This window comes from Corvus moneduloides, chromosome 11 (assembly GCF_009650955.1).
Source record: "Corvus moneduloides isolate bCorMon1 chromosome 11, bCorMon1.pri, whole genome shotgun sequence".
NCBI lineage: Eukaryota > Metazoa > Chordata > Aves > Passeriformes > Corvidae > Corvus > Corvus moneduloides.
In genome coordinates this window covers 9781818-9806687 of record NC_045486.1, presented here as the reverse complement: position 1 = coordinate 9806687, position 24870 = coordinate 9781818, and the positions used below count along the sequence as shown (strand labels likewise).

Here is a 24870-nt window from a genome sequence, read left to right as displayed (position 1 = left end):
CTGGTATGTAACACTGAGGAGAATTTTGCTCCTGGCAGGATATGAATGAAAAGGTAATTGTGTTTTTGGAATGAAGAGTGTGACGCCCACTAGAGTCTCACTTGTGCATAGTTCTCCTCTTTTAGTTTTAGCATATTTCAGAAAAGTTAAGTTATTTGATAGATTTCTGTATTGCCATTTCTAGACACCTTTGATTCATTCCGCAGAACACCCACTCTCCAGCAGACTTGCTGATTTCTTCTTGGGATAGGAAAATCTGACAAAATGAAACCCGTACCATACATATGTTGCAGAAGGTTTTAAGCTTTTTTCTCCAATTATTTCTGTTTATCTGAGTGACTGGTATAATATATTTCTTTTGCCTTTGCCTGTACTCCCTCATGAGCCTTTCTTTGGCCCCAGTGGGATGAGATTACAGTTTTCACATTCAACAGCTATAAGCAGAAAATTGACCTATATAATCTAGGGAAGCAATATATGGTAGTTATTTCCTTAATAGTAACATGACTGTCAGGGTCTGTGCCTGTTTTCATGTTAATATAGAAAATAATCAGATGAACAAGACTTGCCTCATTTGGTCCCTTTGGTGGGGCAGCTTTCAGCAGAGACTGAGTGGAGTGAGAAGGATCACATCTGTTCCTGGAGCTGGGTGCTAAACCTTCCCCTAAGATGGGGTTGCTGAATAAAGGTTTTGTATGTAGAGGTTAATTTTGTTTAAATGTTACTGAATCCTGTTTTCCTCTGTGGAACAAACCTTAGCATTGTGTGGGACCCTGACAGTCGCCAACTGTCAGTGTCCCCAGCAGATGCTGGATTCAGAATCAGTACTTTGGATATTTCTCTTGCCTCTAACAATCTGATGTGACACTATGGTTTGGTGTTGTGGAGTTTTTTTGGGGTTTTTTTTTGTATTTGAGTAATTTTGTGTTTTGAATAATGTGTAAATCAATATTCCCTTTCAGTTTCTGGCTTTTTCTTTCCTCATCACATAAGCTTCCGTAAAAGGCCTTGAACTGTTGATTCTTCCAACTCACTGGTTCTTCTCTATTTTGACAATGGTGGGGATTCTTTACCTTGAACTCTTCATTAGTCTGGCTCCTGCCGAAGATGAGCAGTCATCTCATAACGTACATATGTTGCTAAAGTCTGATATTCCTCTGTGCTTTCAGTGCGATACAGCATTTTCTTCACACCCTGGCAAGATGAGATGTCAGGATGTGATAATATTACACATAGTAAATTTCTTTTAGGAGCTTTAACAAAAGTCATTTTCTAATAAAACTTTTCTGTTAATTATTGCCACACAGCATGTTAGTATTTGGTAAAAAATACTGTTTTGGAACCCTGTTAAATTAGGACATCTAAGTAGCAGCAATGAAGCAAGAGGCAACACTTCTCTTGGGAGGTTGTTTTGAGTATTTGCTCTTGCAGAATACTGTCTACTACTTCAGTGATAAAAATCTCATCACTTGAAATAATCAAGGGAGGGAGATGGAGAGTGATGATGGACTTCCTCTGTGCTGTTCTCTTTGCTGTATATTTATCTGATTATTATCTGATTATTAGGTTGACTTGAAAGTCAGGATCTGGTTTCTTCTCTTGAAGCTATTTAATGAATTTCTGTATTGATTATTCATCATCTTACAAAACTGATGGCATAATAACTTCTGCTGAAAGATTTTTAGGCAGGTGATAAATGATAAGACACTTAAGAGTTCAAAAATTCACATTTTTACAAATGGCAGTTTTCCTGTATCAACAACCTGAAGCTTCTATGATTTTTTGCTAGCCCTGATGATAGCAAAACTGATATCATAACTAGAGTGAAAATAATTCATTTTAAAAAATGTTGATATGAGCAAAAGCCAAGCATGTGGGATGACAGATGAAAGTGGTGATAAATTGTGTGGGTGCTCTCCTGTAAGAAAGTGTCTGAATCATTATTCGTTAAACAAAAAAAGCTTGTTTTCTCTGTTTGCAATATTGGGACTTATTTAAAAATTCCTGGCATGTGATTGACATTCAGTGAATAATAAAAAGCTTATTTTTGGAAATTAATAGTCATGACTTCACAGTTAGTTGGATTTCACAGTGTTGTGAACAATTCTGCAGGGTTTTTTTAATGACATAAAGAGAAATACAGCACTGTGAGCATCCTTGCTTAAAATTTAAGTCAGTGCAATACGTGGTCAGAAGAAATCTGATCCAGTCTGCTTAATGCACATAAGTGCTACAGTGGAGTGGAATTAATTAATATTTAATGTTTTAAAAATTTTTTTCTTTCTTAATAATAGTTCATGGCTAGACTGTCACATAAAATTTAGAAGTTGTCCAAAGTAAAATGTTTTAACTGAAATTAGCCCTTACTAAGTGGGAGCATAAGTATAGCTCTGCACATTTTAAAGCAAGTAATGCAGTATGGATCAGTTTTTCAAAAATATTCAGGTAGCAAAAGGTGGAAGTGATTAACTTCCATTAATTGTTTTACATTAAAGATCTTTAAAAAGCCTACATAAATGCTGGTCCATGTCTTTAGATACATAAATACTTTTGAAAACATCAGCTTTTAGCTGATTGTTTAAACAAAATTTAATTCCCCTTTGGTGGTTGGAATTTAATTTTTCTCTTTTGTGTGACAAAGAATTGTTTTTTTTTTTCTTTTGGTTTGAACTCAAGATGGTTTTTAACATGGGAATAAAAGCCAAAATGAAAATATTACAATATGGTTTGTTGCACAAGAGACAGAAAGCAAACACACCTTAGGAAATCTCAAACTGCCTGTGACAATGCAGGCTAAAAAAGGCAGTTTTATACTTGGTGCAAAACCTGGTGCTGTGATGTATCTTTAGAGTGACCTCAGAGTCAGATGTGCTTTGTATTTTTCTTGTGAATATGTAAGGCTGCACTTCATCCCTATTTTAATATAAAGTTTCAGACAAAGTCACAGATGTTGTTAGGCTCCTGTACTGATTATTACACTCATGCAAGTTTAGGTTGCTGTAACTTCAGTTTAAATGTGAAATTGATTGAATAGTCCACGTAGAACGGAAAAGTTTAAACAGACCTGATTTAAATATGAAAGGTTATAATTTCAGAAACTTTACTCAGTTGTTTTTAACACCAGAACCTTGCTGAGTCTGTGTGTACCCCAGAATAACAGAAAACTTCATAAGAATACAAAAAACCTCACTATAGGGAATAGAATGGCAATATGAAAACTCACTACAGGAAATATTAAAGCAATCTCAGGAGCTGCTGTGAGCACTTTTACAGGGTTCTCATTTGAAGAGAGACTTGAATCAGGGCTTGACTTTGGGAGGTGGCTTGTGTGTGGGTACTTGGCTGCCTGAGGCACTTACCTGATTTGGTGTGTTTTTCCCACGTCTCCAAAATTTGGGAGAGGAAAGAGCATAATTTTCTTAAGCTCACTAATTTTCTCTAATGGAAAAACGCAAAACTGGTCATAAGTAAAGCACACAGATTCCAACTGATGAAGTCCTACCCAGTATTAGTCTTTTGCCAGACCTCTTCAACTGTGTATTTCCTGCAAAGACAATCCATTTATTCAGTGAGACACTGAAGTCCAGAGCTGGCTGGAAACGAATGAGTTGCATCAAGTGAAAGAGTTACACCTTTGCCATGGCTGGTGCTCACCAGGGCACTGGAATTGCTCAGCAGCCACACAGGAATGGGGGGAGCTGCCAGGTTTTTCTTCAAGAGGTTGGACAGTAACTTCCCACATTTCCTGCTTTTCTGGTGTGCTAGGAAAGGAAGCAGTAGTTTCCAAGCACTGGGACCTGGGGGCTTCCACATCATTCCTCTGCACACAATCCTTTTGTGTCAAGCCACGCTAATTTCTTACTGTTCCCTGTTGCTACAGGTAAATAGGTGTTAGTTGTTCTATTCAGGGTAATGTGGTTTTTAATATATTTGGACATTCTCTAGAAATCTTTAAAAATCATATATAGGTTGCTGAACCATTGATTTCAGAAGTGCCTTCTAACACTTAGACATCCTTTGGTTTTCTGTCATGATAGATGTCAGAAAGATACAGGTAATCTTCATTGCGAAATGAAATTTTAAGGCAAAGAGTGCTTCACTACACTTTCTCAAGATGATGAAGGTTCTTTTAAAATATTATTTGACTTATTGCAGTTTTAGCAATTCATATGGCAGAATTGCAAGTATAAAAGCAAAAAATGCCTTATCTGTAAACTGAAAGAAAATTTCTTATTTCTGTACTAGAAAAACACTTTTCCTGTTTTATTCCTAGCTAAATTCTCTCTTCTATCTACAGTTTGCAACTAAAAGCCTGTAAGCTACGTGCCTTTTTTTGGGGGGGGGAAGGTATATATTTGAGCCATTTCTGGAAACTTGTGCTGTTCTGATATAAACTGAATGTAAAATGAACATTCTCTGTGCTGTTTTTAACTGAGAAAGTATCACTGTTTCAGGCACATAAACATTATTGATGCTGAATTTCTGGTTTTATCTGCCTTGCTTACGTAACACATTTGGAAATGTGTTAAGATTTATGTGATAGGCTAAACCAGAAGATCATTAAAGCAGAAGGCATACTTCTACAATTGTGAATCTGTGTGCTCTGAAATAGTAGTAGCATCATGTTTTCCAGGAGACCTTTTTTATGGATGACTATCTCATCGGTAAGGCTCTCTTAGAAGGCTTGAACAAGGTCAGCAGCATGTTTATCCATTTCAGTCTTCTGATTTCTTAACTTGCAAGAATAAAGCCTGCTCCGTTTGAATTTCCCAGGCTTCACCACATGGAATAATGTGTAACTCCAAAATACCCTGCTACCATTTTAGATTTCTATTTATATGTAGTAAAGGGAATTGGAAACACAAGTAGCAAATTGTAAATTACTGTTTTAAGATTAAAAGGGCAGTATTTTGCTTTTGGTTGTTACTATGTCAGAGCTGTTTACTGCAATGATCAGCCGCATGGAAAACCTTCTTTTCTTTTAGTCCTCTACCATGATGGAAGTATTTCTGTTGTTTTAATTTTCATGCCGACTTACCTCTTACTGCAAGTCCCAGAGCACACCAGTGTCTGATGGGATGTTGGGCTCTCTTGTTGTGAATTGAGACATGGAAGCCCAAAGGGCAGGAGCCCCAGTTGTGGCTTAGTTAGCAGATGATTCTGTGAAATCAGGCAATATTGTCCCTTGGCTCCTCCAGCTGTACAGGAGAGACTTGCAGAGTGCTCTATTTTATCACCAGAGTGCTTTCATCATAGGTCTTCTGGAAATTGTAAATTTTCAAATTATCAAAAACTGCAGTCTGGGAATTATAGCCTCATGAGTTTATCATCATTCTCCTGCAGCATGTGGCTTCAGTGAGGTGCGAGAGTATAACCCTTCCAATGTGTGAGCATGCAGAGAGGAAGGATAAGCTAAAACATTTGGCATAACTCATTATAACATTTATATGTAACTAATATATATAACATGTTATATGTAACTAATATATATAACATGTTATATGTAACTCATAATAACATTTATTATAATCATTATTATAGCTATAACATTTGGTATAATAAGGGCATTAAGTAAAAGTTGCACCTTGATATAATTAAATAGGCAACCACATGAAGCAAATACAATGATAAACAGCTGTTGGTTTAGTTGCCAAAAAAAAAAGGCAAATGTCATGTTCATTTGGTTATGCCAAAGAGGTAGGAGAAATGCTTAGCAGAATTCTGTCTCTAGTCCTACACTGGCACAAGTTTTTTTATTTTAATTGCTCCTGAGTAGGAGGAAGATTTAAATAAAGATATACAGGATGAGGATTGTCTTCTGAAGTTTTGATGCAGTTCAGTAAGACCCTCAGCAAGTTGCCTCTTAGTTTGATAGGGAACGTCTTTTCCTGACAGGTCCCTGGAGCAGATTCCCGGGGTGCTGTGAAGCCTTTCGTCCGTGGTTTGTCTGGTGCTGTGTCCCTGAGTCAGTTAACCTGGGGATGGTTTCCAGGCCAGATCCTGCAGGCTGCAGAAGGAGTTAAGCAAAACAAAACAAAAAACCAACCCTGAACAAAGCCTACCTAGGAATAATAATTAAGTAGGAATGCATTGTATCTTGTTATAAGTGCTTTATGCTTGTCTTTAAAATCTAGTTGAAGAAGTATTGTCTGCTTGTAATGCTTTCATGATATGTGTGTAAAGATATGAATCTAAAAGAGATTGTGATTATTTACTTTCTGTTTATTATTCTAGTTCTTTCATCATGAAAGTTCTTGTTTGCCCCTAGGGAAATGTAATTTTAAATACTTTGCCAAATCTTCCTGTAGCAGGGAAAAAAAAAATATTTTAATGGTTATTCTGCTGTAAGGCATTGTCTCAATTGTTTTACTGTACATCTGATGATAAAGCCTTTTAAAGAAACACTTAAAACCAGATTTTCTGTATGAATGTAATAAGAATATTTGAAAACTGCATTATTCAGAATATATAAAACAAATGCACATATGGAAATAGCTGTCAACCAATTATCATAATTTTAAAGGGCTTATTATGTTGCCTTTACTTATGCATCTTGGGAGAAAAGGTGTCTGTTCACGTAAAGTTGGATTTCCTGTGAAGAAAAAAACCCCATTATCATAAAAGGTGGCATTTATAATTGATTGTGCAGTCTGTTCTGAACTTGCTACTGAAAAGTAGTATGAAGTAGGAGTGTGTGACAATGGTGTTACAGTTTTGTCACAAGCCATTGTCGCTGGAACTATAGCATTTCTCTTTTGATGGAAAGAGAACAAGCTGGAGAAGTCTGATTTAGATAATCCTATTGGAAAGTCCATAATCGTGGTGAGGAAATGGTTATCAAAGATTTCTAAAGGCAAGATTAGCAAGCACTGTGACACATCATGCACTTCTCTTGGCAAAAGGGTTTATCCAGCTGTGAACTAGAGTGGAGTCTCTCCAAGCTCTACCTGGGACTTCAGTTTTGCTACTCTGTTAAAGTAATGGGCATAGGTAGTGTCCATATCAGAGGGGGGCATTTTCAGGTTGACTTGGGGCTGTAAGCAAGGCTTTGGGTAGAGCCAGCTGAGCATTTCAGCAGTGCAGGATTTTAGGGCCTTAAGCTCCATCAGTGGTCATAGGCTTCTTTGCCTGACAAAAGAAGCTGCCTGATCTGTGCAGCTTTTCAACCTGAGCAGGCTTTGGGACCAGTGGAGTGTGCCTGAACCTGTAATCCTGACTGGACAGAGCTGGTTTGGCACAGCCATACTGTGTCTGAGTGCCTTTGTAGTTAATCTGTAATGCAGAAGAACTCTGCCTGTGAAGAACCAACTTGATTTGGTTTCCTTTTAACTTTAAATGACATTTGAAGCTGTTTCAAGAACTGAAAATCCATTCTTTTCCTTTCCCCCTGAAATGAATTATTTATAAATATTTCTCCACTGAAAAAAATCTTACACTTGATTTGACATATTTGGCCATGCAAGTGGTTGCACTTTTGAATATTCTGCTTTGGTGTTTGACAAAGTTTGAAGGGGGGGGGTTGTTTGCTCAAGTCCTGGTCATTGTAAATCATGTCTCAGTTATGCCTCTATGACAATTAAGAATGAAGTCAGGAGGTGGTACTGCATCTGGAGACCAGTCTTTTAAGACCCAAGATCTGAGTTTTGGCCTGATGCAGCAACGTTGGTTTTAACAAGAAAATTTACCCTTGATTTCAGTCAGTTCTCTCATTAGTGAATTGAAGGCTGAAACCACTGATTTTCCTGCACATGTTAACTGTTCTTTGGGTTTCAGTGTTGCTTTTCTTTCCAACCTGTCATAAATGTGAAAATGGCTCAGGTGGTGCAAATGGGTGCAGGTTCTGTTTCCTACTTGCTGGATTGAGGTATGAATCTGTCGTCTGCTTTGACATGGTGAGATCTTTCACTTGAGAAACAAAGTGCAATTTTTAAACCAAAAAGTTCTGAGCTAACCAGCAATAGAAGTGAGAGGAAACTTGAAGTTGTTTCCCAAGTGTGGAAAATCACGTTTAGCTGTGCCAGCAAAGACCTATGTATAAGTGCTGTTTAAGCTTCCTAATTCATGTGACTGCATCGTTTTGAAGTGCAACTCAGCTGTCAGAGAGAATGACAAGCCACTGGAAGTGGTCACCTTTCCAGCTGGCATAGTGCTCCCAGAAGAGGCTATGCATCTGTCCCTTGAGAGACAGACTTAGAAAATGTTTGAAGCTTTGACAAACTCAAATGCAAAGAACACTGCCTTAAACATAGTTTAAGATTACTCATCTGAGTAGATAACTGGAAAAGCGGTTCTGCATGTACTGCTCTGGGTGGATTTTCATTACTGGGTCTGATAGGATCAATTGGAGGTGATGCATCCTCATAAGTAAGGAAGAGTGAATAGGATTTCACTCTGCAGTACAGAAGGTGGCATCCAAAATTGAAAAGAGAGTATGACAGGGCATCTATTTGCGACTTGTTTCAGTAGCAACAGAAATATTAATAATGCATTCACCTTACATAAAACATAGAACTTTAATTTCCTTCTTTTGTGTGTGTCTGAAGGTCTTCAGGCCTCAGCCTCTTGGTTGTTGTTTTGAAAAAACCTGATCTTTCAGGGACAGGGATGGTGTGCATTTCTCTTGGAGGCTGAATTTACTTGCCAGAGCTAAATGCTCAACTGTTATTTGCATACAGATTTGCATAGAGTGCAAGGACTTTGATCTTGACAAAACATATATTTTGCAGAACAATATTATCTTGAGAGCGATTAAAACTTGCATAAACAAAGGTGGTGTTTGTACTGGCAAACTTGTCTTACTGCGTTTCATACTCTCCCCACCCCTTGCTTCCCCCTCACCCATCCACTGCTGATGTCATTGCTGCAGCTACAGAGATCTTGGTTGCTTTCAGATGCTGTCACCTGCATAACAAAGCAGCGATGGAGCTGTATCATTTCTGAGCCTTCAGAAGTGTTAACAGATGTTCTTGAAAGCCAAAGAAGGTGTGGCATGAGAGAAAGCTAAACTCGCTGTAGAAGCTGCAGAAGCTAAGAGAGATTAAATGTAGATGGTAGGATAAAAGCCTGAATTTCTTTTTATCTCAAAGCTTCATAAAATTGAGAACTTTTTTATGTTCCAAAGCTATTTGAACTATGTATGGGTGGATTTGGAAGGAAGCTTGGTCTGCATGGTGTGAGCTGATAGAGCTGTAGATGTGTCACGCTGGTGTGTAACTTCCAGTTATGAATTCTTGCTCAGCACTTGCTCAGGGGCAGAGTTGTGCTGAAAATCTCACCTAGGCAAGGTGTGATTTCAGAAGTCACTTCAAATTGTATGACGATACTGGTGAGCTTTAGATTGCACACCATACTTTAAATTGCACATTAGGAAAACGTCTTCCCCGGGAGGGTGGTGGAGCAGGTTAGCAGAGAGATGTGCAATCTTTGCCCTGGGAGGTTTCTAGGTCAGCCCCAAACTAGCATTCCAAATAGCTCCCCTTGGAGGGGTAGGTTGGACTGGATGACCTTCATTCAGAGAGAGATCCCTTCCAACTGCCATTTCAATGAGTCTGAAAAACAACACTTTTCAGGAGAATCTTGTGAGAACAAGCTTGCCTCAAGAGTGTCTGTTTTGTTGGGACACTTAAATAGTTAATATGTGAATTCAGTCACGTATCAAATAATGGGCCAAGGACGTTTTCACTTTGTCAAGATGAAAGATCAAATGTTTTTTCATTAGGACTGGCTGTACTGTAGTGCACAAGTGAATAACCTTCAGGAGTCCTGAAATTCCCTAGATTTCTGACAGGGATTGGCAGAGTTTAGGGTAGTCATGGGGGTCCTTCACAGCCAGAAGAATAGCAAAGCAGTACAGGTAACATGAAATATTTTGAAGGTAAGACAGACACAAAGGTAATATGTTCAACTGTACAGACTTTCCCAAGTGATTTACCAATTAAAAATAGTAGAAAGAAAAATTGGACATACTGCAACATAAAACATGGGATGGGTTTGATGTAATGTTGCTTTTTCTTTAGTCGTGTTTTAAAGTACTTGGAAAATACTGTTGGTTGTTATGAGTAGTCTGAAAAGCTTTCTGTTGGCTTTCCAGTATATCACAATATTAATTAAGCTTGAGATCAAAAATAATAATTTTGTGTCTCTCCCCCTTTTTAACCATACCACAACAGATATGTTACATTAAGTGTGACAGCTCTGCCTGCAAGTAAACAGGGTCCTGTCAATCAGAGCTGTCCAAAATTGAAGTCAAAATGTCTGGCCTACTCTTCTCCATGGAAAAAGAAATCCCAGCAGGAGGCTGAAGAATGAAAAGTATAATGGGAAGGCATTCTATGTGACACCATGGGAAGAAGTGGTATTTTGCCACATTTTTGTTGTATTTCTGTGGTGCCCATTCATGGGCATTACAGAAGTGATTTCCATATGTAGGGAAGGGCACTAAGTCCCAGTCTGTATCCTTGGTGGGCTTTGGGAGCTGTTTTCACCCTTAGTGGGTAAGATGAAATAGGGGAAACCTACATGGACAAACCTTAACCAAAGCCATTTCATACTGCAGTTATAGACGATTGTGTTGCTTTGATTGATGTGTGTTTTAAGATAAGGTTTTGCTTTAATGCCGTAGTTTTAGCTTTGGTAATAAAACTTGTTTTCCCAAGGAAATCTTGAATAGAATTTCTTGAATTACAAAGCATTTTTAGCAATAGCTTCCCTGCAGCTGAGATGGGAACAAAATCAAATTTGCAGCTTAATATTAAAATTTGAATGATAGAATGATCTTGTGGTACAGCGATCTCTGAATTCATAGATCTTGAATTTGCTTATGCACCAGTTACTTTCAGAAAGGTATAGAAGTGCATTTATAGTATGTAATATTGTGCTTAATAGAGAATTGGACTCTAATTTCTTGTAAGATACACTGGTTGTACAATAAGAAGAGAGTTTATTGTCTCCAGTTTCACTATATTGTTTAAACCATGGAGCCTTTCTTCTTAGTAACTGTTCCTTATTAGAAAACCCAAAGCTTTTACAATAGACTTTGATCTTTAGTGTAAAATGGAAGGAGGAGGAAAGCTTTCACACCAAAATGCTAATAATGTTCTCTTTGTAAGTACCTTTGTATTGCATATTAAGTGGATCAGCCTATCAGTCCATGTTCTGCAGCTTTGTAGGCATCCACCTTCCCATAAACCAGTCATCTTTGGACTGTGGTGTGGACTATACTTTTTTTCAGCTGGGGAAGAATGCTGTTTATCCTTTGTGGAGTATCTGCCCTAAGTGTGGGTGGTTCTGTTAAACTAAAAGCATGTGTGTGGTAGGTGCGCTGTCAATACACTGTTTCTGTATTGTTAAACGGGTTTATTGTATGAGCAATACTTACTCTATAAATGCCTGATGCCTAATGATTATATGATTGTGTTTTTACATTGTAGTTTGATAAGTGGAGTGCTTGTTGTTGTATTTGAGTCTCCTCACTCTCTCCAGGAAAAAAAAAGAATTAAAATCCAGTGTCCTAGGACAGACTTGTATCTTTTAGGTAGGGAGAAAAAAAATCCAAATAAAAAAATCAAGACACATAAAGCCAACCAAATTTTTCCTAGTAAATTATGCTAGAGTTTTGCATTTTTATAGTCCTGTTGAGTGCAGAGTGACAGGGTCAACAGGCATGTGTACATTTTTGAACTGTTTACAAGTTGCTGAATTCTAGACTTTCTGGATTTTTTTTTCTGCTTATTTTTATTGATGCTTTCTTAGTCCATTCAGCAGTTAGATGTCATTGCAGAGGGCTTCTGGGCATTCTGCTAAGTCTTCAGTATTGTCAGGATGCTGGATGAAGTACAAGGGAAAATGCTTGTCTGTGTTTCCTTGTAAACTTTTGTAAGTAATGTATAACCTCAGAAGTGAGACCACCCTTATTAAAGTAAGAACACAGCTAGATGAAAACAGGACTGACTCACTTTCCTTGACTGTGTGTACAGGTGAGTAGAATGTGCAGGGCACCTCAACATGCAAGAACTGTAAATATCCATGAATTAATAAGAAAATCTGAGCTAGAACCATGGGCTTTTGGCAGCTGAAGTGTCTGTATTTAGTATTGTAAAACTGTGTAATAGTGTAAGTGTTAAGATAACTGAAGATAGGCCTTTTCTGAGGAGTTAAAACTGAACAAAAACGGTTTGAAGTTTCAGCAGCTCTGCATTATTGCCTCTCTTCCAGTTGATCCTGTAGGTATAATGATATGTTTGGCAGAGCCGTGTTCCAAAGCACAATAATGTGTGGTTTTCCACAGCTGTTCTCATCCTTTTAAAAAAAACCCCACTGTGTGTAAATTTTGGAGTTGGTTTTGTATCACCAATTGATGTTAATTTGGTTAAAATGTAGTAAGATAGAGGAACATGTGGGGGATGTGACTAAATATTATTTTTTCATAGACTATACTATGGTGAAGTGGATTGTTAATTTCCCAGGTTGATTTCTGTGAAAACATTATTTCTCTGTATGAAAAAACCTCCCAAAATATAGATACTCACTTGCAAATCAGAGTTGAGGTGGAGCAAGTGCCTCATCCTTCCTTGTGCTCCTTTTTTTTTAGTGTTTTGCTCTGTGCATTGCTCTGCAAAGAACAAAGCAGTGTAGCAGCGGTATTTTCCCCCTGCATTTTAGAGAAGATGCTTGTAAATGAATCTGAATGGAGATTGTTATGCTTTGATACCAGCTGAAAGGAAATCTGTGTCCATGCTTCAGAGTACTTGCTAGGCAAGATTATTTACTAAGTCACAGACTTTTTACATGAGAGTCTGAGAACAGCCATGCTGTGCCTGCTCAGAGAACAGACAGGATTTGAGCCTCTGACACTTATGACAAAATGAAAAGTGATTTTGTTTTTCCTGTAGGAAAATAGAAGAAATGTATTTAAACTGATTTGTTTGCTGTTGTCATGTAATTACTTCTTTTTACTTACCTCCTCTCTCTTTTTCTTCCAAGTTTGTGCTGAAGCTTTCAATCCAGATGAAGAGGAAGAAGATACAGAACAAAGGGTAAGAGTGAGGGAATCACTCCATGCATGGTTCTCTCTACAGATTGACAGGCAGATGTACATTGCCTTTTCTTACCACTTGTGCTTTTTGTGCTGAGCGTGGTGTGGTGACGTTGAAAAAGTGACATTGCTTGGAAATTTTGAGCCACTTTGTCTCATAGACTTTTTTAGTCACTACAGCTTTAATACAATTTTACTTCAAAGGACTTGAGAGCTGTGCTTAAGTCTAACATGTTTAAAATTTTGGCTATTTTCCTTTCTTAATTCTCTTAAAGGCTTGTTGAGGCAATTGCTAGATCATCGATGCTATTGAGAAGAATTAGTTAAGCTTTACCACAGCTGTTTCTTTATGGGTGCTTAAAATTCCTCACATGCTTTTTTACTGTCTTTCTTGTCAGAGCAGTTCTGCCTGGGTAGGAGAAATGCTTGGTTGAAATATTTTAAGTCTGCAGCCACCTGTTTTTTCTCTTGTTCTTGAAAGCTGGGAATTTCTAGGAATTGCAAATCCAGATACTGTAACTGTATTTCTTTACAGATGGGTTTGTGTGGCCAAATCTTGTAGCATGGTTGGTGAGAATCAATGTTTTTTTACTGGACTTCTGGCATTCCTTTCCACATTCCGTCGCAAGGATGCTTACACTTCTGCAATGAAAATCTAATTTAATTTCTCTAAAAAAAAGAAGGGATACTTCATAAATACACTTCATAAATAATTTTTATATACTATAAAAAGAAAAAAAGACCATGAATCTGTCTGGTTATCTAAATGTTTGTAGACTTGGACACATTTATTCCATCAAAAGTCTTAATTTTCTTGACTGATGATTCAGTACTCCATTTTCTTTTAAACAAGGATCTGAGACCTGCTTAACTTTGGAAAATAACTTTTTAGAAATGCCTACTGATAGAACTGGTTTTTGGAATTCTTGTTATTCCAGAAATAAGAAATGTTAGTTTGGTGCATGTCAGGTAATTAATTTTTTAATGTATTTTCATGATTAGACCCTAACAAGTACATATATGAACATTTTTATGATACAGTGAGTATTGATTCCTTTAACCTGATGTTTATAAATGGAAGGAAGTAACAAAAGATCTCAAACAACAAAGCTTTTATTTAAGCAATTTTGTTAGAAAAAACCACGCTTCTTCAGTAACTTCTTATTGGATGGGCTGAGACTCATACGTGTGATATATGGTATAAACTCCCTGTGGGCCAACAGTAAGTATACTGGGACTAATATAGCCAGAGTTTAGGAAGAAAACTGTTCACTTCTTCCTCTGTTTCATGTGCTCTCAAGCTTTGACTGTGGCTGTGGCTATGTTAGAAGGGAAGGGAATGGAATGGAAAAGGCATCCTCTTCTTTCTTGTCTTTTGTGACTGTTACTTTTAGTATGTTAATTGTCAGCATAATATTTTTCTTATGTATCTTTAATTCTGTTTTGCATTGTGTTTATATATATATATATATATATAAAAATACTGTTTATGCAAACAAGAGAAAAGGACTGTATACTTTTGACAGTTTAATTGTGTTCTGCTTTTTCATGCTGAAGTTTAGTTTGTAATCATATTTCTTTGTTGTCATGACTGTTCTGTTCTACTTTGTTTTAAAGGTAGTTCATCCAAAAACTGATGAACAGCGATGCAGACTGCAGGAAGCATGTAAAGATATCCTGCTCTTCAAAAACCTAGATCAGGTAATAGCATTTTAAGGAAATCTTAAATTCAGTTAATTTTTTGTTAGGTACAGTTAATATGATCTAAAAGTCCAGACACAGTTTTTAAAGACAAGAAGGTAGGATTCTATTTAAAAGATAAAGAATATTTTCAGTGTAGTGGTGCCTAGAGATACTGCAATGATAATTTCCAACTTCAGGAGTGCAGTAAATATTTCAAGTGTATCAGCAGCATGAAGACTGGCTTGCATGTTCATGCAGTGTATTTTTAGAAACTCAGCTGTGATCTACATCTTCAACTTTGAACATCTGGTCATTGAAAATGCAGAGAAAGTATATTGTTAATGGGCTTGGGAATTGCAAAGATGGTAAAGCAGGTCAGCATCAAGGCAAGGCATTTATATGGTGTCATCTTTCTTGGCTTTCACAGCTTCCCTGGCTGTGCTGCCTGCAAAAAAAGGAAGTTTAGTTGTGGCTGATCAGGGAAATCCAGCTGGAGCCTACTGTGCAGACCAGCATTATCCCATTTTCTGTGTGGGCTCCACATCTGTACCTGTCCTGTCTCATCTGGGGCTGGAATTGCAGCTTCCCTAAGACACAGACTACCTGGGGAGATAAGTCTATGGAGAGTCTTGTTCAGTATACTCCTGATCATGACTGAGGCTCTTAGATGGTGACCGTACAGGTAATTGACTAGTAGATCATGGTGCAGTTTCTAGATATACATACAATGAAATACACGTACTGTCGACAGGAATTGATGTGTGTCCATTGCAGTGAAGCTGTGAAGATTATACCAAACATGTGTGTGTGCTTTGGCACTGAAATACTATGAAAATTGAGCCATTTGGACATAAATTTGAGATAATGGCTCTTCTGTGATAGAAGTCTGGTTGTCTGCATTATTAAACTTACATTAATAAGCTGGAAAGGAGTGAGGTGCTAGTGGAAATCAACATGTAATATCAGTATTACTTGTATTTTTGTACAGTAAAATGTACAAAAGCATGGTGCATGTTCCAGTTCACTATCCAGACCAAATGAAATGAACTCACCCTTGCCCAGCAGTAATGCTAAGGTGTGTTTTCTGATAGTTCACTTTTCCCCTTCCCCTCCTGTTTGTTTTCTAGGAGCAGCTGTCTCAGGTCCTTGATGCCATGTTTGAGAGGAAGGTGAAACCTCAGGAACATGTGATTGACCAAGGTGATGATGGAGATAACTTCTATGTCGTTGAGCGGTAAGCAGCTGTGCCTGTAAAATATAGAGGATGTTTCTTTTCAGCTTCTTAGAAATGGCAGGGAATGTTTACTCTACATGACAGTTTCTGAAGGAAAATTATTTGTTCGGTTCAATTTTTGTGCCCATCAGCATGAGCACAGCTTAACACCAGCCATATTACATGTTGTCTCTAGAGCAGGTTCTATTTTTTTCTGAAGGAAGGAGGGGGAGAACCAGCAAAAGTAGCACTGTGGTAAGGGGAAGGGGTAGGAGATTATTTTCAGGAAGGAGAATATAGGAAATAAAAATCCATGGTAGTGGCTACCATGGAACAACCTCGACTTTATCCAATTAGTTTTGATGACTGACTTCAGAGAGAGTTGAGGTTGCTCTGCCTCTGTTGGTCGTGATTTGTATTTGCAGAGCTTAAGGTACCATTTTGGAATTTCTTGCATCAAGCAAATTCACGTCATAATTTTGGGGATCACTTATATGTACAACAGGCATATAATAGATACATGTGTGCATGGACATTTTGAGTATCTTTTACCCTTTTGAAAAGAAATCTGACTAATGTTACTTTGAATAACCATATCTAAAGAGTAATTAAGAACATGGATTTATTTCCTTCTGCACAACTGTAATATTAAACAGAATATTACTGAGTGATTTATAAATGTCTGTTGGAACATGATCTTAGCAAACTGCTTTTGGTGCACTGTTATCTTGCTTATCACTGAAATAATGGCACCATTAATATTGTATGAAATGCTTTCAAAGCAGGTCTTCAAGACAGGTTGTTGCTTTTTGAATTGCTACTTATGCTGTGTTTAAGGAATTTGCAGAAGAATTTCTAGGTTAGAAATTGTTCGTTTGAAATGATTCGTGTTCATTTTAAGGACATTCCCCTTTCTGATTAGTGCAATTACAGAACATAAGGCTGCAGCAAATATATTCCAACCATATGCCCATTCCCCTGTCCTCTGCCGTACCAACCCCTTAGCCTAAACCAGTGCCCCATTTCTGCACTCTGGTATCTTCCTCAACTGCTCTCCCTCAATCCAATCTTATGTCTTTGGCTAGGCAGGCCAAGTCCCTGCTCTTGCCATATTCACCAGAGAGATCAGGCTGTTACAGATAAGAGTAAGGTACTGCAGATCAGAACTTGTGGGAGCCAGAGCCACTAGTTCTGCAAAGATGAGATCTGTGCAGAACAGTGGTTCATAATTTTGAGGAAACATACACTCGGTTTGGCAGCCTCTCAAAAATGTTAGATACCATCAGTCTATCTTGATTTGTTTCTGTGCAAGGCTCTTATCCTGTTGGTTATCAAAAGCTCCCTGCTATGAGTTTTAGCCTAAAATGAAGAAGTGAAATGGAACCTTATCTTAGATATTCAGGTAAATGCTTCTATGGTCTCTGTTCTACTGATGTAATGTTATTCCACAACAGGTTTTTTCTGTCAAGAGATAGTTGTGTTGGTTTTCAAGCTTTTAGGTTTTTGTTTTGTTTTATTCCCAAGTTAAAAGTATGTGGCAGAAAGGTTGTACAGTGGAGGAAATTAAATTTGGTGTTGTCTAGTGACACCATAGCAGCCTTTGCGGTGAAGTAACTCGGCTGTAACTCTTTTGTTGGCTATTTGGTTATTAGGAATAACTTCTGCAGTTAGGAATTTTCAGTCCCTTCTCCCTTTCCAGTCTTCCTCCACCTCCCACTCACTTATTTTTTCATGCAAAAGAATAGCAGAATACTGGACCTTATGGAAAACCACAATATTTCCACTTGTTTGCAAGTGCAAGTTCGGAGGACTCTGGCTCTTTCATGAGTAGGCATGTCTTGTTACTCCCAAGTAATTAATGCCTAAATATTCCTGAGGATTGGTTTCTTTCTGTCTAAATGAACAGTGACTTTGTGTTCTGGCACAGGCCTTTTTTTCCTTGTGCTTGCAGTACTTCCTCACCAGATGGCTCGTGTCAGTGTCTTTCGCCATGCACAGAGGGGCAGCAGGCAGGGCAGGTGCAGCCTGAGGATGCAGCAGGTGTTTAGTGCCCTCTGCATGGAGGGGAGAGCTCAGAGGAATGTGCTGCATGGCTGAACATGGGATGCTCATCACTGCTGAGGAGGCACCTGCTGGGTCTATGCTGATGGACCAGTCATCACTCAGGAGGGGCAGCATTGGCCTCTGCTGCCTCTTGGAACAGACTGATCTACAATCTTGCTGAGCTGCTTTTTTGCTTTTTTTTTTGCCTGAGGGTTTTATATTTTTTCATGTCAGTACTTTTCACTTGAGTCCTTGGGCTTGTAATGATTACCATCTCAACAATTACACTTTGGTCTGTTTTTATTCTTCTTATCTTGCAGGGCTTTAGCTCATGGACTCTCTCACAGCTCAGCAACAGTTTTCTCAGTAAAGCTGAGCCAAGGTCACCCAGTGTTGCCTCACCAGTTTAGTCCTTGGGCTAAAGACAGCTGAATGCTTGACTGAAGGTTACGTGGCTATAGTTATTTGGAAACAAATAGCACTAGTAAGTGACTTTCAGGCTGAAAGATGGGGAGAAGTTGTTGTTGCTTTTGCTTAAGGTGCTCACATCTGGCTCTTCCAGATCGAAAAAACAGCTCTGAAGATTGTTGCCTCTGGTGCCTCTCAGAGAATCATTAACTAGATATCAGACATTACAAGAATTAGTGACACTTTCCATCGACACTAATCCTTTTCTAGTTTACTTTTAGTATGCTGCTGGTTTCTTACTCTCCTAGGTGTGAGTAAGCAGTAGAGTATAAGAGGTGTCTGCTAGGATTGTTATAGTCCCATGTGCCTGCCTTCCTCACCTTCCTCACCTAGTACCATTTCTGGTCATTCTTTTTCCTTTTTCTTCTTATGTGCCTGGTGATGTTGTGGGATATAATACTATTTCTTCTGACAAAGATCTAAACTTGTCAGGAAAATTATACCTGTATTCAGTTGCTTAAAGCCAGGAAGGTGTTCCCTACCTGCTTTTCTCCTGGGCATGATACATTTTGTGAAGTGTCTTAAGCCAGTGGGTAGTCCCTGAACAAACTTTGTTGCCATAGCTAAGAATTAATAAAGCCTACTCCAACCGTATTTTTAATTTATTCTTTAAAGCCCCAAGCATGACAGTCCTGAAGGTGTTACAGACACTTGTTTGACTTTCAAAGGGCTAGCTTTCTGTGCACAGCTTTTTTTTTTTTTAATAGGCAGTTCCTGTGGTGTAGTTTGATGCAGATTTGTGTCTTGACTTCTGACTCGCTGTACTTGTACCTGCACTTCATCAGAGTAATCTTTTGATTCTTCGTAAATTCTGGAATAATGTTCTCTTAACTTCATTATAATGTAGGAAGGGTGCCTCATGGAGAACAGGGCAAGGGAGGCCTTTCAAATTTTAACAGGTTACAGCTGGGTATGAAAAAAGTGCAAGGAGATTTCCGGTGGCTGGACATTTCCTCTTGATCTGTTCAGAGATCTTGGCTAGATATCAGAGGGTTTAGAGCATCTTGGGGTTATGATATACCCCAAGCTGAGACAAACCCATAGTAGCAAGTGAGCAGTTGGATTGAGTGTGTCCCAAAGGTCCTGCAGCAATGCTGTCACTGAGAAAATGGGTAGAGATGGATCTGAGTCACTCTAAAGAGGTCTCACTGGGTAACACACATGCTGTGAAATGTCACTCTTTAAAGATGATGAAACTACTTCTCACCCTGGCCAGAACAGCAACATCAAAATACTATGCAGAGGAAACCGAGTAGATCCTGCCCCTATCTATCCACAGTGAAATGCTTTATTAAGAGACAATTATGGTGAAAATAGTGTAGATAGAAGCAGGCGAGAATCAGGCAATTGGAAAGCTCAAAAAGTTTCATCTCACACAGCAATAAAAGGACCATTTGCATAACAGCAAAAAGCTGTTTTCAAGATTTGTACTGGAATGTTGTCTAATAAAAAGTGTTTATTCTGTTGTTTTCCAGAGGACTGTATGATATTGTTGTAGCAAAAGACAACCAGTCTCGCTGTGTGGGCCGCTACGATAATCACGGCAGTTTTGGGGAACTGGCATTGATGTACAACACTCCTAGAGCTGCCACCATTATTGCCACAACAGAAGGAGCCCTTTGGGGACTGGTAAGGAGAGGAAGTTGCTCTTACATGCATAATATTTTAAGCAGTAACTCACTGTGTCCAGAGCTTCTCTTGGTATGGCTCCTCTGCTCATAGGTATTTTATCAGGATCTGCTATCTCATCTCCTGGCATGATAGATCCATTGTGCAAATCTTTTTGGCTGACTTGCTGGAACAACTTGTCTGTAAAAACTATATCACTAGTTCTATCTGTCCCTTTATAGTTTTGCTTTTGCTGTAATTGTGACTTTTGTTAGGGGGGAAAAAAGCATCCTGGTTTTGTTTTCATCCTGTAGAGGACAGTGGAGGCATTAATGCACTTTTTTTTGGGAGGAGGAAACAATATCTGAATGATGTCCTTTATTTTCAACTCACCTTCCTACCGTTTTGTCTCTTAATGGAATGGGAAGGTGTTACATATCTTCTTGAGGATGTTAGTAATTTGAAGAGGTCAGAAAACTGCCCAAAGCTTTGTTTTCCTTCACAATAAACTGTCATGATGTTTCTGGTCCCTTTCTGTTACCTTGGAAGAGGCTCTTGGGTCAGCATGACCTATGAGATACCAAGCTAAATGATGGTGTTGCTTTGTCTCTAGCCCAGCAGTGCTGAATGTGAAGCTGTAGCCATTAGTTTCCTTTTTTAGTTCTTTTCTCTGCACTATTTGGATGGGATTATTTTCCCAGTGCTCTCTTACTCATCTGTGAGGGTTGGCATAATAAGTGGATTGTGCGATCAACCGAGCCTTCGAAGCAAACAAGTGTTGTGTGCTGTCTGTGTGCCCTGGGCTCCTCGGCAACTATCGCTGGGGGTTGGCTGTGTGTTGTGACCTTGATTGTAGGACTGATAGGCTGTTACACATGGCTGTTTATGCAATCTCAACGCTTGCTGGGAGATCTGACTTCTCTTTTATTTGTGAGGTGAAAGAAAAGAGTTTGGTAAATCAACCAGGGAGTAATGTCAGAATCTCATTTCTGGAAGAAGACAGAACAAAGCAGCTAGCTACAAACTGAGCTCATTTATAAAAGGAAGAAAATGAGAAGATGATTCTTTGTTCCAGTTTGCCTTTGAAAAGAACTACATAAATTGGGTTAATTTTGGATTTAGTTTTTCTGTGATTATGTTCAATTAATTAGCAAGGTGTAGATGAACAGGGACCTCTTGCTAGTCATCTGTTATGTGAACATTTTATTAACTAAGGCTGCATTTTGCTCTCAAACTTCAGTTATTTCTTCCAGTTATTCTGTTTGTTGCCATGTTTTATTGTACTGTTTTGTCCCTGATGTAATTTAAACATATTTTTATTAGTCTGCAGAAGTCATTGCTAAAGCTCTTTGGTTATGTGCCGTTTGGGAAGTGTGGATTACTCCTGCTGCATTGCAGGCTTAGGCCAACAGAAATCTGGAAGGCTCAGCACAAAGCAGTTATCACAGTGGGTCCCTTCTGGAGGAGGGAAGCATCCTCAGCCTTTGCTGCTGAATGTGTCTGGGGGAACCTCACTACCACACATGCTGCCTTCACATACTGCCTTCACGGCTTGGCTTTTTTTTATTCAAATACTGCTGCTTCTCCTCCCTCACTGATACTCTCAAGCAGGTGAATTCTGATTTTTTATGCTTTTACAATCCCCCCACTGTTTCTGCATCTTTCTGCTTCTCCAAACAAACGTTTGAAGAGACTTTTACCACTGAAAAATGCCTTTAAAAACTGAAAAATCCCTTATGCTGTATCATCTCTTGTTGTCCTTTGGATAACAGTAATACCGCCCTGCCTTTCATCTTCCTCACCCTTCAATTTTAAAGTTCCACTGGTATCACCTCTGTTAGTCCTTATTACACGTATTTGCAGCATGCATCCCTTAAAAATATCCGCTTACTTGAAAATACCTCTTCACCTCAAAATGCTGCTGCTTAGGTACCAGCTGATGGTTTTGGGAAGCAGAGGAATGGCTCTTAGGATGTTTCTACTAACTGTAGGTTTTTTGGTACCATTTTCCTAGCCAAATTTCTGCTCCTTTCCTCTGACTTCCTGATTTTTACACTTACGGCCCCACCTGTGCAAGGCAAACCGCAGCTCTGGCTAGGTTCACGACCCTGCGCGGATCCAGACGGGGCAGACGCTATGAGAAACACCTGGTGGGCAGGTGCCCTTCCCTTCAGGCTGTCCGTGCGGCTCGGTTGCAGCTCTCCCGAGGCCGTTCGGGCCGGTGTTTGCCGGGGCCGGTGGCGGCGCTGTCCGGGCGGTCCCGGAGCGCGCTGTTGCCGCTGGGCCGCGGCGCTCCCGAGCCCTCGGGCCCGGCCGGGCCCCGGTGCCGCGCCCGCAGCGCCGCCCTGTGGCCGCGGGGCGCGGCGGGGCCGGGAGGGGGATTCTGCCCCGCGTTTGCGCTTCACGAACGCACCGAGCCGTTCTTCCTTGCGGGCAGCTGGCACTCAGGAAGCGGTCCTTCCAGAAGCCGGCTCTTGGATCTGAGACGGTGGAGTGAACAAGCATGCTGCTGTTTCATATTCTGTTCCTGACCTGTTTGAGACCCGTATGAATCTCCAACTTTTGCCTTCTGTGACTCAAGTAGAGAAGAATCCAATTCAGACTTAGTTCTGCAGCTGCCTTAACAAGTGCTGGAAATGCCAGTTTACAAGTGCTGGGAATGCCAGTTTGCAAATGCTGGAAATGCCAGTTTTCACTGGCTTCAGCAGGAAGAGCCAAACTTCTTCATTTAATGCAGATGCATGAAAGATATATTACCAAACAGGCAAACAAAACCCCAAAACTCAACCCAGAAAAACAGTATAAGATAGAATAAAAATTGAATTCCTAAATGGTTGTCTGAGAAGGACCAGGTCTTAGAGCTCCCTGTTTTTCAGTTTGTTATTGCCAGAAGTACTCTAACAGGAGCTGTTGCAGTCACTTTTGGTATCACTTTAGCAGCTGCTTTCCCAGCCCTGGAGTTTGCTGTAAATACTCGTTCACATTTGTCAGTTCTTTAAACAGGGACCATTTCAGTGAAGAGGAATAATGTATTTCTCTGTGCTGTTTCTTGCAGGATCGGGTGACGTTCAGAAGAATTATACTGAAAAACAACGCGAAGAAGAGGAAGACGTATGAATTATTTATTGAGTCTGTGCCCCTTCTTAAATCCTTGGAGGTAAAACCTCTCAGAGACATCTACATCAAATTCTTGCATTAGCAGTAGCTCCAGTCAGTGTTCCTGTTATATCAGAAACCTGTCATTTTTGCTCAGAACAAAATATTAAGTGCTGATTTGGTATCACATAGATTATACAAATTAATTTATATTGCTGAAATTGTTTTGTTAATTTGTGTAATATATGATACTAAAGCAGCACTTAATATTTTGTTCTGAGCAAAAATTTGTATTGCTGAAATTGTTTTGGTTTTTTTTTCCCCAGATCCTTTAATCATGGTAGCAATTTGCTGATTTTTATCTCAGTCTGATTTTTTTGAAGTTCTTTACACAAAACCCCCCCCCCCCCACAAAACAAAAAAACACCTATATGTGTATCAGGGAACAGGTATCAAAGTGTAGTTTGGAACTCAGGGCTGTGGTTTCCTGTGAGGGTGTGATACTGAAGTAAGGATACAGTCACTGGGATATTTGGCCTTTATCAGCCAGAAATGGTTTTAAATTTGAGACAAAGGTGTGGGCTGTGGTTGTCTTGCTTTAAGCTTAACTGATATTCAGGAGTTAAACTGCTAAAGGGAAGCACTGCTACCTGGGAACACAATGACACTGTCCTGTTGGGGTGTGTGGTGCCTGACTTTAGGAACAGTGTGTAAATTGTCACTTCCACTGATTACCCTGTATTGTCAGAGGGCTTTTGGACCTGACCAGTTTGTTTTGGCATTACTCTGTCTTTGCCTTAAACCATAATTTAACTTTTCTTTGTTTTCTTATAATAAGAAAATCTTTTCCAGCATTAATCTTTAGTATTTGAGCTCTTAATCCCTTTGGGAGAAGATTACAAAATTGTGAAGTGTCATTAGGTGTGAACAACAGCCTCTACTATGTATTATTTTGGATATATGTTGTAGCTGTGGAAGGGGTAGATTATACAACACCTTCTCTCTCAGTGCCTGGCTTAAACTGGTTCCATCAATGTGACTTTTTTTGAGCACAGAAATGACTCAAATATTTAAAGATACAGAAAAATAACTCATTAGCACTGGATGGCTTTTTGCATGACACATTTCAGTTGAATCATGCATGGACCAGAATTTGATTTCTCAAACATAGGCAAGAGGAAGGTGCATTTGGGGAATGAATGGATTGATTACAACTGAATCATCTGCTGAATTTTAACTGTTAGGATTTTCTTCCTTTCTTGGTATGATTTTTTGCACTGCTCTGAAGCAATGAAATTGTTTTGCGGGGTTCTAAATAGGTGGTGGGAAACACTGGAGATAACTCTTATTTCCCCCTTCCTGTTTGTGAAGAGTCCAGCATGTTTCCTGGCATGCCAGGTGGGGCCTCCTGCCCCTGCTGCTGGGCATCCCACTGCAGGGCCTGCCGACAGTTCACAGCCCTTGTCCTTGTCATGTCACCTTCCTGGAATGAGTTCTTGGACACAATTCCTCCTACATACATGTTCAAGTATATGGTGGTTAAAATATTTAAAAAAATGTTTTGCTGGTATTTCTCATTTAAGTTTGTTCTTAGGAAGTTTATAACATTTTTTCTGAGTGTTTTCTTCAATTTTCAACTGAATCTTAAAGAAAATTATTTTTTCCCCCCTCCCCTTTGCTCTAAACCAGCCAAATCAGGTACTTTTTAACGTGGGGGGTAAGACAA

The 24870-nt window shown here is 39.2% G+C and overlaps 1 protein-coding gene across 1 annotated transcript in view; it reads left to right on the top strand.

Moving 5' to 3' along the window:
* Positions 1-24870, top strand: part of PRKAR2A (protein kinase cAMP-dependent type II regulatory subunit alpha) — a 60899-nt gene that overhangs the window by 27837 nt on the left and 8192 nt on the right. Inside the window, exons 3-7 of the mRNA XM_032120724.1 lie at positions 12982-13034; positions 14651-14734; positions 15844-15950; positions 19916-20069; positions 23104-23205. Of these exons, the coding sequence (XP_031976615.1) occupies positions 12982-13034; positions 14651-14734; positions 15844-15950; positions 19916-20069; positions 23104-23205 (500 nt within the window). The remainder of the gene's footprint in view (positions 1-12981; positions 13035-14650; positions 14735-15843; positions 15951-19915; positions 20070-23103; positions 23206-24870) is intronic.